General features: G+C 50.2%; 1 protein-coding gene across 5 annotated transcripts in view; it reads left to right on the top strand.

Annotated features, from left to right (window-relative positions):
- LOC120948499 (RING finger protein nhl-1) overlaps positions 1-17231 on the top strand; it is a 48812-nt gene that overhangs the window by 12673 nt on the left and 18908 nt on the right. For 3 of the 5 annotated variants that reach the window (XM_040364895.2, XM_040364896.2, XM_040364897.2), the window contains exons 3-11: positions 5659-5799; positions 7202-7337; positions 7427-8868; positions 10440-11215; positions 11393-11632; positions 12091-12825; positions 12923-13082; positions 13967-14107; positions 14811-14887. In XM_040364895.2, coding sequence (XP_040220829.2) covers positions 5665-5799; positions 7202-7337; positions 7427-8868; positions 10440-11215; positions 11393-11632; positions 12091-12825; positions 12923-13082; positions 13967-14107; positions 14811-14887 — 3842 coding nt within the window. In that variant the 5' untranslated portion in view covers positions 5659-5664. Of the gene's footprint in view, positions 1-905; positions 1233-1349; positions 1442-5658; positions 5800-7201; positions 7338-7426; positions 8869-10439; positions 11216-11392; positions 11633-12090; positions 12826-12922; positions 13083-13966; positions 14108-14810; positions 14888-17231 lie in introns of those variants that run through there. The other 2 variants (XM_040364898.2, XM_040364899.2) reach the window with 2 other exon arrangements.

Raw genomic sequence — 17231 nt, 5'->3', positions numbered from 1 at the left:
TCCGTCACCAAAAAACAAAACCTGCCTCCCCCATGAAGTGACCTAGTTCCACCTAGCCTGAGCAAATGGGAATGGGAAGAAGAGGAAAGGAAATGAAGCAGTGGGGCGAAAAAGATCAATAACACTGCTGCTTCGACAAGAATCGTGTGACACTCTTCCCTGCATGCGTGATCCCGTGGTTTGACGGAGCGTTACTGATGCGTTACCTTCCCCAAAGTAACGCCGATCTGCCGCAACGCAACGGCCACGTCACAGCGGACAGTGGAATTTTACCAACACGTCCCACCGCCACGGGACTCGCCGTCTGCCGTGGTTGGTAGTGGTCTGTCCAAAAAAACACACACATTTTCAACCTAAAACCGCCTTCTATTAATAAAACTGCCGCTGCCGAAACAAAGAGAGCGCGCGGAAAGTTCGGGGAACTCGGCGAGTTCGCTCTTGTAAGTGTGCGCGTGTTTTCCAAACTTTTCCACCGTGGTGACGGTGCAGCATATGCACGAAAAACTGCAATTCCGCAAACGCCATTCCGTTCCGCAAACGCCACTCTCTCGGGCAGAGCAACTACCCGAACTCATTGAAAATCAGCCTCCCAAACGACGCACCTGACGCCGAACGATCGCTAGCAGTCTCTAGTGGCTCCGTGTTGTCCTAGGTGTAGAGGCCTTCGGGGTGTTGCCACACGCACACCAACGCTCGAGCGCGCGCCCGCGCTCTCACCGTTTCCGAGTGCATTTGGAGTGGAACGCTGCTCTCTCTCTCTCTATTGCGCTCGCGCTCAACCGGTTGCGCACAGGTTGCCTCTCGCTGAACACAACCGGAACACACTTACCAACACGCACACACACACGGTACACGGTGTGCGATGTGGGAGTTAAGTGATCTCGCGAATCCATCCATCCACCACCGGGCGGCCATTTTAGTGCGCGATCGAGTGCCATCTTTGGAGCAAGTCGTTTTCGCCTGCCTGCCACAGTCGACCGTTCGCCGTACGCTCGTGCAAACGTAACACTGCTGATTCTTCCGTGACGAAACGATCGAAACGAAAGGACTTTTTCATTGTTGGTGTTGGTGATTGGTGTAGTGATTTAGTGATTGAAAAACGAAAGCAAACGAAAAGCAACGAAAACCGTGTCAATTTGGTAAAAGAAACCAGAAGGAAGCATACAGTGAAACGTGAAGGAAACAGCTTACAGGGGGGAGAAAGTCAACCGACAACCTAACCTAACATACAAGTACGTTACGTGCAGACCCCAACTGCCTTTACAGCAGTGGTGGAATGTACCCATCGTAGTAGTGATCCGCTGTGTGCCGCTGTGTGCCGCTGTGTGAGAGAGGTTTTTCTGTTTTCTTTTGGCCAAACCATTGCAAGCTGTACTTTAGCCCGCTTTTTTCACAGAGTGCAACCAAAATCCAGTGCAAAAAGGGCAAAAGCAACGTCCAGGTGTGTGTGTGTGTATGTGTGTGTTTCTTGTGTCCTGGTGCCGCTGGTGCTTCAACCCTAATGGGGAGCTGTTGCTGCAATTTCCTCTACCCTAGCGCTGGCTAATGCATTTTTCTGTCTTTTCCCACGCTATTTCCCGCTTGCATGTGTGCGTGTGTGTGAAGCTTCATTGTGGTAATGCTCCGGTGGGTCTGTTTTTTCTCCTTTAAAATGACTTCCATCCCTTCATGTACCGCAGAAACCGTAACCATACCTGCCACGGTAGTGTGAACTGCTCAAGTGTTTCCGTGTGTTTGTATGGTACGGTAAGAAATTAAAACACTCCAATGGTGCCTCTGTTTACGTATGTGTGTGTGTGTCTTATTTCCCATAGTTTTCCCAGCATTGCACGGTGCAGCACCGTTGACACACTGCAGCCGATTCACTTAGCGCACAATTCACAGACACAGAGGGGTTTTCCTCGGTGAACTCTTGTGTGCCAGAACTTTCGCTCATCACTGCTTGCTTGCGCTTCTTACAGGCACCTGCTCTGGGCGGATAGTAGTGTTGTTTATTCGGATTCTCCCACCGTCTTCCCCCTTGCTGCCTCGGGGTGCCAGAACTTTGCCGACGAGAAGCTGCTCGACTTTCAACCCGGTTGAAGTTTGAGCAACTATTTCCACACGCGTGTGTGAAGGTGTGAACCGTCGGCTAAGTGCCGGCGCAGCCACAGAACGGACGGCGAACAGCACACCGTTGTCGACGCTGGGGCCACATCGGGTTATCGGGTTTTGAGGGATTTCACTTTTCTCGTCGCTTGGGTTTTCCCTTGTTGAGTTCGTGTCGCGTGTACTCGCGGGCGACAGAGGAGGGTATTGATGATTTATTTGAGAGCGTGACTAATGATTCTACCCGCGCGCTATTAATAGCTTCCGGTAGTCATTCGGTCGGTGCGATGCCGCACTGAGGTAAACAAGCGTGTTCGGAGTGCGGCAGTGTTGGTGTGTAGTCTGGTTGGTGTATTTTTGACACGAACAAACAGAACCATATGTACCCCGTAGCCGTAGGCCACATTCAAATCAACATCCTGTGTGCTGAGGATTCGGGCGAAAGATGATTTGTTGTTGTCTCACCTGCGAGTGCTCCTGCTTTTCCGCTGCGGCAAGTGTGTTCTAACAGTTTGTTATCTCGTGTGCTAGACAAAACCAGACTTCATTTTGTGACAGCAAACATCCTTGACGCGCTTGTGTCTGTCGCCCACCGTTTATCATCACCTTGAACCTAATCTCGTTTCGGTACAAAAAATCACCAACATGTCCATGAGTTTGTTTTTTTTGTCTATTTCTTTCAACAAAACACATCCAGTTCAAAGACCCCAATACGCGTGTGTATGCGGGCATCCGGTTCGAAGGACCAACGTTCGAGAAGGGGGGGGGATCCCAAAATAAGAATCGAACGAACATTGGAAACTTCTCACGTTTGCTCCACTTTTCTGCACTACTCGATCTTGAACCCATTTTTCCAATCTGCTTCCCTGCCTGCTTGCCTCTTCTTGCTCTGTGACGCACGAAAAGCGTTGGAAAATGACAGCCACGGTTTAAAGACAGTTTTATACCGCTGCACAAGCGCGAGGTTTAACCGTGTGCGCAAGCAAGCAAAAAACAATCGTTAAAAGAACCATGTTCCATGCGCTCTGCGGCGAGCGTTTTTGGGAGGAAAAGACGACTTACTCGGGTTTGACCGTGAACGGGGTTTGATCTCATCCGGGCTCAATGGGGAGGGAAATTATTTATAGAACAGGGCAGCAAACAGATGCGTCGCGGCTGCGTGTGTTTTTCGAGTGAGTTTAAAATCGAGCCAGCAGGCAAATCGGTTTTTGGAAGCAGCAGCAACGGAAGTGCATTGAGCTGGAAATGGATTCGCTGCAGCAAGCGCCCGACTTCCCGCACCACCACTGTAACGATCATCATTCATCGCGCGGTACGTGATGGATCTAGCCGCTGCTCTTGGTGCTACGATGGCACAGACACACACACACACACACCGAAGCGGTAACCCAATTCCGGGCACGCATTCCATTTAAAATGCAGATACGGAACATGGTGCAGCTGCTTCTGGTTCCGATTGCATATTTTGCATACAGCGCACAAAAGATAGCGTCGGAAAGGCAGCACACTGACACACATACACTCTCTCTCTACAGTACATTTGAATTCCATTCGAAGATGGGAAGGAAAGTAATAAAAAAATAAATCTGACATTCTACCTTCTACCGCTCGGTTGGAGGGGCCTGTTCGACTGTGTGCAGCTCGTGGCAGCAGTCGTGCACGATCCCGGGCTGCAGCTGCACTTGACAAAGCTAATAATCATGTTTGATAGAAGCGGGAAAGTTTTACAAAAGCCGCTTGTTCTCCTCACTAGCTTTTCGCCGTATCGTGTGCTAGTGGTTGCACTGTTACAAACCTGCAAGCCCGTACGAGGCAGGTTTTGGTGGTACAAGTTTTATGGCACTCGGTGTTTTTTTTTATCGAAATTGAATTGTAAGAGTCATGTTTGATAGTGCCAGTGTATGATTTTTTTGGGAACGAATAGCTTCGATTCGATTCTAGATTTCTTGCCGTAGGTTGTTGGCGCAGCACAAAAATGCTTCAATCGAATAAGCCGAAATACAAACAGAAGTCCATTTCCATTCCATGAGCTAAAACAATTCCACGGATTTTGTGCCGTTGCCGTAAGGCAGCTGGAGCTAAATTTATCTCCTGATTAATTACGTCCTGTGATGCAAATATACTATTACCACCATCACAACAACAACAACAACAACAACAATGACAAGGACGACGACGTCAGAAATATATATATAAAAAAAAAGCGTCCCAAAACACAAACAAGCAACATTTCCTGATTTGTTTAGCGTCATCGCTTCCAAATTGCCATCTATTTGCGTTTGTTTGCGATCATCGGTGTGTATGCGTCGGAAAATTGTCGGATGAATGAATGTGAAACTCGGCTGCGGCCGTGTGGGTAGATGGGTAGAGTGATTGGATTGAGCCGGAAGGCAAAATGAAACCTACACAGTTAAACCAAAACAAAAAAATACGGATTAGCTAGGACAGGCTACACGCGTTCGGTTGGTTTTGGATTCGGTTTCCACTGACCGGCGCGCGATTTACGCAATCGCTCGAATTTGCCCTTCTCTTTGCACAAGTGGATGTTCCTCGTACGACCGGAAAAGGGAAGTGAATGGAGAAGCTACTGTTGGTTTGGAGTTAAAAAAAAACGCGTTAAAATATTGTTTTAATAATTCTACACTGTGTGTGTTGACTTTTTGTACGTTTTTTATTTAATGTTTTGTGTCTAACGAGAGTTATTATGGAGAATGGATTAAGGGAATGAGAACTTTCAATGATCGAGAAGAAGGAAGGGACGGTCAAATTAATAACTCTCATTTGAGCTTTGGTGGATTAAACGGGAAACAAAGAGCCATTTTTATTGTTAGGTTTTATTTTCCTCCATCCTAGATTTACCATTCATAAAAAAGCCTTCAAATGCTTCCTTGTTGTTATATTTGTTCACAAATACTCCAATATGTTATATTTTATGCAATAAATTTCATGCAAATCACCGTAGAGCAATTCAGTAATAATGTTAAAGTGTTAAAGTGTTAACATAAACGTCATACTTTCAGCTTGTTTTGTTACAAACATAACAATAACACAGTAACAACTTTCATCCCGCTCTCACCATGGAATGGTAAGAGCAGATTGTAAATGTTAAACTGACGCTCCATACATCCTAATCCATAAGCAGGGATGAAAACCAGCACTGTTTCCTGCAATTTCCTGCAATACCCTTGAATCAATGAATATGCAAATCTGCTTCACCCACTTATCGCTTCAAGTGATCGGCCATCTGAGCATCAGCATAAGCATCACCTTTTCATCTCTCATCAATGAATGGGATGTGTTCCGCCCTTAAAATAGAGTTCCGAGCACTTACCTGCTAGCATCTATCAGCCCAGCCAAGCGTCCCCTAAATTGAATATAAGCATGCCGTGAGTGTTTTATAATGTAAAGCGTGCGCGAGCACCCAGTGTGAGTGGTTTTGTTCCTACCGACTACGTATACCTATTTATAAACCAATCTTTCCTACGCTGCAGCACGCTCACAGCCGATGCCGATACCTTTTTACTAACGAAGCGTTTTCCCCTCCCGTTTCAACGTTTTTCTTACCCGCAGTGAAAAATGGAGCAGTTTGAGCAACTACTCACGTGTTGCGTGTGTCTCGATCGATACCGCAACCCGAAGCTGCTACCATGCCAGCATTCGTTCTGCATGGAACCGTGCATGGACGGTCTGATCGACTACGTCAAGCGACAGGTAAGCGTACTTACTATTTATTCTGTTCACAGCGTACGATTGAAAGGGGCCGAAGACTGTGGGCGAAACCGGCCGATGTACAGTGAATTTCCGCCGCTTCACGGTGCTAACGAGTGGCACCTATACGTTCGATTGCACTTTACTTTAAACACTGGCTATTGGGTGCTTTACTGGCCTTACATTATGGAGAAGAAAAAAATGCATTCCGAAAAAAGCGGGACAGGGAGTGCAAGGAAAGCAGTTAGTCGTGATTTGTACAAACATTTATTACCACACCGACCACCCGTTTTCACCAGGGCCAGGACGTATGGGGCACCGAGAAACCTTAACCGCAATCACCAGCCAATATGGTGATGCACTTTCTTGACGTGCGGAAATTCGTTCGGAACACTTGACAGAGCAGGAAACCGAGCCCGAGAAGCCAAGGCTAGCCATCTTCAATGCCAAACCGATGCATTATTTCTCGAACCATCGCGCTATGCCGGTGAACGAACGTGAAGCATAAGAGTGTTGGAATCCAATTTCTCAGTCTCAATGCATCTGTCGGCACCAGGCACCATGCTTCCTTCCTGTCACGATACACACAACGTTAGTGTGTGTGTGTGTGTGTGTGATTTTTTTGTTGCTTTACAAAACCACACCCGTTGCACAAGAGCCATCGGGGGCGGGTGCGGTTGACCGTACCCAACTCCCGCACTAAACGTCCTTTCTTGCCTCTACGGCCAAACGAAATAAAATATGAAACCCAATATCGAGCACACGGCACACACCACTTTGCGGACTGTTCCGAGGGGCCATTCCCGGTCGGCGAACACTTGTACGTCCAAGCGCACGCTTTCACACCACCAAGGACACACACATACACACGATGAAGGCGAAATTCACCCGTTTTGTGGACGATATGCTTTGGGCTCTGGGGATACGAGAGGGGTTCGTCGGAACAAATCAATTCCCGAAGATGTTTTGCGTTATGGTTGTGACATTGTGACATGTATGAACTTCACACAAACACACACACACAGTCACACATTCACACGCGTAGCTGAGGATGGAAGAACATGATTCTTTCGGTCCGTTTTCTTGGTGTTACTGTTGTGGAAACACTTTCGCCAACTGCTACGCTCCACCTAACCTAACCATGGCTCTATTCAGTTGATACATTACGACCATGAACCGTCACAAATCATGGCATTGTGTGTGTGTGTGTGGTTGTGGAGTTTGCAGAATCGAGGTGATAAAGCGCGTGATAAAACGATATTGAGTGGTCGTTGGACGGTTGTTCGTTTTCGGATCGGAATTTGCTCACCTCCCCGAGCTTTGCAATCCAATTGGGGGCAATGTTTTACAGATTGTTTGGTTTTGCAAAGTCTAATGAAAATCTCGCCTCCCTTTCCCTGTGCAGGTCAAGTGTCCAGAATGTCGGGCGGAGCACCGGATACCGTACCAGGGCGTGCAGGGCTTCCCAACCAACGTCACCCTGCAGCGGTTTCTCGAGCTGCACATCGAAATTACGGGCGAGCTGCCAGACCCAACGTCCGGTAAGTGAAGCGCACAACTGTCACTGTTTTTGTTGTTGTTGTAATCGATTCCATTTCTCGTTTTCTCCCCTTCCCGGCAAACCACACAGGTCAGGTGATGGAACGGTGCAACGTCTGCTCGGAGAAGGCGTACTGTGCGCTGTGCGTTCACTGCGACAAGAAGATCTGCGCGGACTGCAAGGGCGCCCACATGGACATTCTGCGGCGTGAGATCAGCCGCATCAATAACCAGATCCGGCGGGGACTGCACCGGCTGAAGGAGGTGCTGGCCGTGGTCGAGAAGAATGCCTCCAACCTGCAGAACAACTGCACGAGCGTGTCGGAGGAGATCGACGAGATCTACCGGCGGCTGCAGAAGGCGCTGAAGGACCGGACCGACCATCTGCGGCACGAGATGGACAAGTACATGTCGACCGAGCTGAAGAACGTGGTGGCGCTCAAGGAAAACCTCGAGCTGGAGATTGCCAACATCCAGAGCAACGCGGACCTGGCCGAGAAGTACATGAACGATTCGGTCGAGTGGGACGACTGCGAGCTGATGGACACGAAGGAGATCTTCCTGCGGACGGTCGACTTCATACGCAACTTCGACTGCGAAACGATGGACTACAGCCGGAAGGTGCGCTTCATCATGAACATCGACCCGAACAAGCTGATCAACGAGGTGTCCGCGTACGGTGACCTCAACCTGCCGAACCACGGCGGGGCGGCGACGAGCCAAAGCCAGGGGCTGCTGCAACCGCCGCCCGGTCCGGGGCTGATGCGCTCCAAGAGCGATCACCGGCTGGCGGCCCAGTTCCGCCAGCAGCAGGAAGCGCAGCCCTGGAACGCGGACGAGGAGCCGCTGCTCGGCGGGCGCAAGTTCGGCGAGCGGCCCCCGAAACCGGCCGCCCAGGAGCGCGACCGGTACGGTGGTGAGTCGCGGTACGGCCGCGGCACGACCGACTACGACTACGACGACGACACGACGTCCGCTAGCCGCACCGGGAAGGGCCGGTTCCGGTCGCGCTTCGCCCGCTCCCACCAGCTCGATAACGATTCGGACAACGAATCGAAATCGAACGCCAAATCGGCGGCCGAGCTGGAGAAGGAGCGCAACAAGGTGTCCAGCACGGAGGACTGTGCCAAGGGCCCGCTCAGCGGTATCTTCCGCCTGATGGACTCGCCGCGCGTCATGAAGCGCCTGCAGGACCAGGAGAAGGGCAAGAAGGAAAAGAAGGCATCGCCGGCGACGACCCCAACGCTCGCTAAACCCTCGCCACTGGGTGTGAAGCCGAAGTCAACGCCGACCGCAGCCGCCCGCCAGCTGTCCGAGGACGATGAGATTGCGAAGATCAAGCGCCAGAACAAGGGCGCGTCCGGGTCGAGCACGGCGGCGCAGGTGACGGCGGCCACTGCGGTCGCCGAACCGGAACGCCCCACGGCGGACCGTGTGTCCGCACTGAAGGCGGGCCGTACCGCGACGCCGACCGGCAGCGACGATAGCGACAGTGCCACGTCACCGGCCCGTCGCTCGTCGCCCCACGTCGAGGTGAGATCCGATGAAGAGTAGTAACAATTCGTGTGTGTCAGTTCTTCCTTTATAGTGATTCGATGATAGTAGCAAGGGAACTCTCCAGGCGCTCCCCATCCCTCCGGCGTAGGCTCTCTGTCTCTTTCTCGCTGTCTCTCTTTGGCTTCTTCCCTTCTTCTTCTTCTTCTCTTCCACCAATTGCAATACACAGCACACTCTTTGCCAACACTTCCCCAAAGCTCCAAAGAACGTACTTTACCTGTACAAAGTGCCAGAGATACACGCCAGTAAGGCACCAGAGATACTCGAAGACATTTGAGCATAGAATTATAAGAATATAGAAACAAATCAAACATGTATTACTAGACACTAGCGGAAGTCTACACAGTACCTATTACCATACCTTTACCCACCAAATGTACCTTAAAACGTCCAACCCGAGCATCCAAGCCACCACTGCACTGCAATAATGCCAAACGGTCATTTCGCGTGCGTACTGTTGCTGGGGTCAAACAACAAACAACGGTGTCCCCACCACCACCACCACCACCACCACGACGTCATCGTGTGCACAGGAATTCATTAGACCGTGTGTGGTTTCGCACATCGAAGGGAACTGTAATGCCTGCCCGCCAAGCGGACAAACCGCAACACAGCAAACGAACGCGAGTGACTGCAAACTGAACTTCCGGCTGCAGAAAAAGGGGCAATTAAAACCGAAACCAAGCGCACTATCGACGCACGCCGTAAAGCAGGGACAGTGGCTGCAGCTCCAAGAAGACACACACACATACACACACTTACATGTACGCACACGCATGGTAAGCAGTCGAGGCAGCAGTGTTGTCAAACCGCTAGAACGGGGTTCGCTGTCAACAGGCCGCGGTGGCACAGCCGGAAACGCTCTGGAGGCTCTAGTTGCTGGCAGCCGCACAGTGACGGTTGGTGTTTCCTATTGGTCCTTAAACATACATTCTCTCTCTCTCACTCTCTCTCTTTCTCTGTCTCGCTCTCTCTCTCTCGCAAAACACAAACACACTGTAACATCCAAGTGATATCTTTGACGAATTTTTATGTTTGTTTTGAGGCAGAGAATTGTCATATTGCGTAGCTTCCAGCAGATCAGTTTCATTTTTAACATTGTGTTGCACTCATTCACCCATTCAAGAACACCCTTTTTGCCTGGATATTAGATAGAATATTGGAATCTCTGTGTGCTTTTTGTATGAAAAGAAAGATCGTTTGTGGAGCCAATGGTTTAACCTTCTCGCTGCTAGTCACCATCACACACTCCCGAACAAACATTCATTCCACTCCAAATAACATCGCTTCGTGCTGGTCAATTCGACCATTGAACCAGACCCTCAGCTCATAAAGGATCCCTTTTTTGTCAGCCAACTACCCGTGTCCTGTTTTGAAAGGTCATCTATCACCTTTATCGTACGCTACTTGTCGAGTTTGTCCCCCAAAAACGACCCCAGTAGAACCATTGCCATTGCCATTCCGCTCATAATCCACCATTTCTTGTGTGTTTTCCTTCTCTTTTCACGCCACCTCATCCACATGATTCCGATGCAACGACCTCCCAGGCCGACAGCGATCAGGACGATTCGGAATCGAACCGCCGTACCGCGCGTCAAACCTCCGTCGGCAGCAAGCCGGCGGCCGGAGCGGCGGCAGCAACCAAAAAGTCGTCCGTCACCCGCTCTGCCAGCAGCGAATCGAACTCGTCGAGCGAAAGCTCCAGCCCGTCGCCCGTGCCCGCTTCGACGCGCACCGACCCAGAGGTAAAGCCGAAAACGATCCTCAAGAACGCGAACGAGAACGCCAGCCAGCGCAACGGCACTGCCAGCCCGACCGAAACGGCCAAAAAGCCGTTCCAGAGCCGGTTCCTGCCGCAAACGCAGCCACCGGCGCAGACGGCGCCGGAAAAGAAGGAAGAGTCGGAGAGCAGCTCCGAGGAGGAATCGTCCTCGGAGGAAGAGTCCGAAGAGGAGGAAGAGGAAGAGGAGGAGAAGCCGGCGGCCGCGCCCGCACCAGCAGCAGCGGCCAACAGCACTGCCCGCTCTTCCCCGATCACTACCACGACTTCCTCGTCGCGCACGACACACGACACACCGAGCAGTCCGCTGTTTGGGCGCGTGTCGCGCCAGGATTCGTCCGACAGTACGCGCAAGTCGTCGCGCGATGAGCTGCGTACGTCCAGCGGCTACTCCAGCCCCACGAGCTACCGCAGCCAGAACCACTACGAGCGCGACGAAAGCCCCAAGTACGGTTCGTCCTCGAGCGGCTCGTCCGCGCTGCGCTCGCGCACCACCAGCCACGCGGCCGAACCGGAGGACAACAAATATGGCAGCGGTTCCGGGTAAAACTTGTTTGCCACTAAACCCTCCCCCCGCCCATCACTGTGTGTTTTCTTTCTGTGTGTGTGTGCTTCAGACTGTCCTCTGCGTGTGCAAATGAGCTTCTTTGCTTCTTTCTCTTCCCCACCTCCTCCCCCTCTCCATCGTTCTTTTTTGTAGGACACGTTCGATTCTTTCAGGTACACGAGCCGCTTCCTGAACAAGAGCAAGAGCACGGCGGTCGTCGCCCCCGAGGACGATGCCACGGACGATTCGGACAGCCGGTACGGGGCGGGTGGCCGCAGCCGGTTCACCGCGCTGCAGGACCGCCGGACCCGGCTGGCCCGCAGCCGCTCGTCGCACAACTTCGGTAACGACGACGAGGAGGATGAACCGGTGTCGCCGACCACCACGTCACCGTCGGCTTACCTTGCCTCCAGGTAGGTTGTGCAGCAGCACCAGCAGTGGGGTGGGTAGAATCGAGCGTGCTAGTTGCGTGCGTGTACATTAAGCGCCTTAAACCCCACTCTCCCCCCTGGGAAGAAAAAGCTTTCCCCGTAAAATTCCCTTTGCAATCCTGGTCACGGCACCAGTAATGTTCGCAGCAACGTTTGAATTAGTTTGCCATTTTATTAGCCTTCCTCGATTGAAAAAACCCTTGTGTCGTTCGTTACCAAGAGCACACACAATCTCAAACACAATACCGATACAAACCGATACACACACACATTGACAACATCCAATCAACCAATTTTCGGAAAGCAAACACAAACTCGTGCTATTTTTGACATTCCACGCTCCAGCCGCGGCATCCCGGCCAGGCCACTTGTACTGATTGCTTGTTTCCGTTCTGCCCTCTCCACCCTTTCCCCTTCCGTCTTCTGTTTCCGGTTCCCAGGTACGGTGCGTCCTCTTCACTCGCCTCCCAGCCGTCGGACCTGTCCCGCAGCCGCTCGACGCACGCCCTCAAGTCGCGCGAACCATCGCCCGAACGCAACAGTACGGGCGCCGGTGGCGACAAGGACGGAGCCGCCCTGAGCTCGTGGGCCCGCTACCTGAAGAACAAGTACGGCAACCGCACGACCAAGGACGGCAAGGACTCGCCCAGCTCGTCCTCCTCCACCTCCGGGCTCGGATCGTCCTCCCTGTCCTCCCCATCCTCCGCCTCCTCCTCCTCCGCAACGTCCGGGTCCAGTGCGTCGGCTTCGGCTGCCGCCCGGCGACTCAGCCTCGGTCTGCCGTTGCGCCAGACCGACCTACTCAGCTCGGACGACGATTCAAAAAACGGGGTAGGCTCCCCTACCTCTCCTACGGCAGCAGCAGCGGCAGTAGCCGGTATACCCGGGGCAGCAGGTATGTCCCCTAGGACGCAGTACCTGCAGAAGCGCCGGCAGCTGTTCCAGATAGGAGGTCGGGGGAGCGAACCAGGTTCCTTCACGTGGCCGCGCGGCATCGCCGTCGGTCCGGACAACAGTATCGTCGTGGCGGACTCGTCCAACCATCGCGTGCAGGTGTTCGACTCGAACGGCATCTTCGTCAAGGAGTTCGGCCAGTACGGCAACGGGGACGGCGAGTTTGACTGTTTGGCCGGTGTCGCGGTCAACCGTATCGGTCAGTTCATCATAGCCGATAGGTAGGTGCCTGTCGGGGGGAGGTTTGCCACACGCGTGAACCGGAATGTTTGAATGATGAGATTGTTCCGCTTTTTTCCGTATCCTTGTCGCACACAGATACAACCATCGCATACAGGTGCTCGATCCGGCCGGTCGTTTTCTGCGATCGTTCGGCTCGCAGGGCACCACCGATGGGAAATTCAACTACCCCTGGGGCATCACCACCGATGCGCTCGGGTTCATCTACGTTTGCGATAAGGAAAATCATAGAATTCAGGTAAGTGAGACGTTTGGCATGGAGTGCGACTTTCCCAAACAAACAATGAGGCTATGAGGTTTGCCGTCGTGCATCAGTTGAATGTATGTTATTAATATAATCCGAATACAAGAGCTCACAGAAAAAGGTCACAAACTAATACTTTCACTTGCTTTGCTCACGATAGAGCACGCCGTTTCATGTATATAACATGCTATTATAAGCTATTTACAAATGATACAAATGATTTTCACGACTTCCTTCTTATCTCAAATCATGTACATATAAATCACCTTATTTCGACAATATTAGAATTAATTATAAAAACCAATGAAATTCCATCCACTTTCTCTCGATCACAAATAATACCATTTCAGCAAAATTAAGCGACAAAGACCCTAATAAAGCTATCTTTTAAATATTCCAATAGCCAAATTCCAATAGCATTTTCAAGTACCCTTATAGGCCAGATTAAAGCTCTTTCGGCATTTCCTAACTCAATTTCGTACTTCAGGCTTCATAAAAACAAATGATGGAAATTTCATTCACAGAACGAACAAAATGAAAAGTCTAATCAATTGGACAATCTTATTATCGTCTCAAATTCCTACGTACTAAAATTGCAATACCCACCCACCGTCAAGCATCTGCCAGCGGACGTATCTATTTCAGTTTGCAGTACAATATCTAACACCGAGTAATCAACCTCCTATTCCTCTGCCTTGCTCTACACTGTACACAGTGACCCAATTTCCATGTAAAACCCCTCCCTGCTAGCACGGCCCAACCTGAAGGAAATGGGGCCCAAAACCCGGTCTCAACAAACTCGAAACAAACCTAACGATGGAACTTTCATTTTTGTCTCCTTTTTTTCATGCGCTCTTTGCCCCCAAAAACCCCGAAAGGTATTCCAATCCGATGGATCATTTATTGGCAAGTTTGGCACCTGCGGCAAGGAAAAGGGCCAGCTCGAACATCCGCACTACATCGCCGTCTCGAACACGAACCGCGTCATCGTGTCCGATTCCAACAACCATCGGGTGCAGGTAGGTGTGAAGAAACCCGTGAAGGGTTTGACGGGTGGCAGCGCAGGACTTAACCCCACCGCGTCCAAGCTTTTTTTCCCACACTGATTAGCATTCCAATGAAGCAGGGGGAGGGGCACAGAGAGCAACGGAAAGCACAGCACGAAATTGTCCACCGGGCCGGAAAACCCTCGTCAGGGCCTCGTAATCCGCAACAGCACCGGAAGCGAGCGGTCATGTAATATGTAATTTCCGGTGTCGGTTCTGCGGAAGTTTCTTTCGGTCGGTTTCATTGGGTTGTGTGGAGGGGAATGAGGGTGTATGAGCAGCTTGTTTTTTTTTACTTTCTCCGATACACCTGCGCTTTCTAGCACCACGGTTGGACACAGTTTTCCGGCCGTTCAGTTCCCCAATTTCCTACCGTTCGGTGGACTGTGATGGCACAGTGTGAACGGCTTGTATCTGCTCATTTGAATTTCCGGCCAGCTCTGACAGTCAGCCCGTCAGCCGACCGGTGCTGATGCTTCTTCCGCTCTCCGTCCGAGCATATGGCCCAAAAGGTGTCAGAAAAAGACAACAGCAAGCTTTTGGCACCTTCCTGCAAGCTGGAGATGGTATCGGGATGGAAAATTTTGTGTTTTTTTTTGGAGGGCGACGATTGCAATTTTCCAACACACTCTATCTCTCTCTCTACCTTCCTTTCTTTCCTTTCTATTTTGTACAGATTTTTGACGTCAACGGTCGCGTCCTGACAACGTTCGGCGGCGAAGGCTCCGAGGAAGGTCAATTTAAATTCCCAAGGTAAGTTCCAACGGAGTTTTTTGCTCGCTTTCCCTCCAGCTTCATGTAAAAGTGCCATTCCGGTGAAGCACGTTCTTATATGATAGTTTGCATACGGTCTCTCGCTTCCGATGGTTATGGTTTAGTGTTCGGAAGGCGAGCGAAGGCAAATTGCAGCAGGTTTTTTCTTTTTTTATTACCATTTTTTTCTGATGCCTCGATGATGCCTACTAAACCAGTTGTTCCACCATTTCATGTCGGTTTGAGTTTTCTTCTCCCATTTTTCCATGGGACTGTGAAGCAATGTCGAAAGCGTACCCGAAATAGCTCCATTCGAGGGCCGGGAAAAAAGCTCACGCGGCACGTCAAAAGCGATAACGGAAACTATCTGTGAAACTGGCCTGTGTGCGCCCTTGTCTTCAGCAGGATAAGCTTCTGCCGAGTGCTCGAGATAATACGGCTTTTGGCTCAACGAGGGAGGGTGTGTCGGTGAAGCTTAGTAACGAATTCCATGGTTCGCTGGGCAGCATATAACCGGTCGGGTGGAACATATTCTATTTCTGGTGCTATTTATTTTGACATTGAGCATGATCTCATTAAGCACGGGCTCGGGCACAGTGTTTACAGTGCAGGTGTGCCGGTATGCAAACGTAGCATAATTTACCAATGCTGCATTGCAACCCCATGCAGTGAACCATTAATTGCACCGCTTTTTTTCTATCAACACCCATGTTTCCATATTAAAACGCTTAATTGCTGGTTTTTTAGAGGCAGCATCAGTGTCTCAATAAAATGTTCCTGGAACATAACTGCAATTAATGCTGAGTATGAATTTGATTGCTTGTAATTACAGTGAAGTTATCTGGTTAATGCTATTTTCATTAAGATGCTTTTTGCATACCTAAAAACGTTTGGCAAATTTATTTAGATTTTGCTATTCTGAACTACATCCAGGGAGATATGTTAAACTTAGTAATGTAACATATTTTTCTGAACCACGCTATTACCCAAGGACGTAGAAATGCACACTCTTTTCAAGCGTTTTATTGCGTTTGTTCGCCTCTTTTTTGCTTTGTCTCGTGATAAGCTTACCTTTCAATGACAATGCTATGCCGTAACTCAAGCGGAAAAGAAGAACAACCTACACCAGATCTGACAGGCAAAAGTGTATTGCATACGTACGATAAACAGTGCGAAAGAGATGAAAGATGTAAAAAACCCCTCTAAAACACTACATGAAAAAAACAACCTGCCAAACTCTCAAGAAAAGTTCAACTGTCAATCCGGTTGTAAGGGGGGCCGATTTCTAGGCCGGCTAGTGCCGTACCGTTCCGGAATTGTAATCGAAATCGAACCGTGCGTGAAGACACACATCCAGCAGAGAAGGGAAGAAGGTGAGTCAATGAATGAGAGTACTGTTGTAGCAATTTTCACTGGAGCGAACCGGGCGAACGAACGTGATGCAACATCATTGGAAGTAGCGATGGTAGTGGGCAATGGAAACGGGCAGCAGCACAGCACATGGGCCAGTCACAGCCCATCCAGCAATCGCATCATTCATATGTCCGTGTAGGTGCTCCTTCTACCGTTCATGATCGATGGTGACAAAGCAATGGTGGCCACATGGCCTGTGACTGGTGAGTGGTTTTCATCTGCTCGGCGAAGGAGCCACAGGACCAACTACATCGGAAGGTTGGGACAAAGTACACAGAGCGATGTTGTTGATGGGCCAAAGGCCCATTTCGAGCATTTCCTTTTCCCGCTTCGTAGACATTTATAGATTTTCCGCTGCGAAAAACAGGCAGGCTTTAATGTGGCAAGCGTAGTACGACGCATTTTAGTACTAAATTTGTTGATATAGATTTTTTCGGAGTAAATAATCCTCATCGATTCCTCGCAAACGCCTAAAGGTATGCTATTTGAGTAACGAAAAGTTGTCTTTAGAAAAATACCTTGTTAGCGGGAATGAAACATAGAAATTGTAACGATCACATCTACGTTTGAGAAGGGTTTTCCAAGACTTTATTATATCTTTTTCCCCTTCCTACCCGTTGTGACATTATTTCCATTCGAAACTTTCCCTGAAAAATGTTGCAAATTTCCCTTTTCAATACATCGAATACTTTTACTGTGTACCACTTCTACGGATAACCTGGTCCACATACCAGCTCACACATCCGTACGTCCTTTTCAGTCAGCAAGTGTAAACCAGCACCTATCTCTCTCCACCCATTCACACGCGCGCACAAAGGGCAGAGCGTGTGGTACAAAATAAAGCAAAATGGCAAGCCAATCGCGACGTCAGCGCACATTAGCATAACAATGCCCCAGTACACATGCCAGTTGTGTTTGTTGATAATTTTCC

Source organism: Anopheles coluzzii, chromosome 2 (genome assembly GCF_943734685.1).
Source record: "Anopheles coluzzii chromosome 2, AcolN3, whole genome shotgun sequence".
Classification (NCBI taxonomy): Eukaryota; Metazoa; Arthropoda; class Insecta; order Diptera; family Culicidae; genus Anopheles; species Anopheles coluzzii.
Note: the sequence above shows the minus strand (reverse complement) of the source record. Positions and strands in the feature narration are given on the sequence as shown.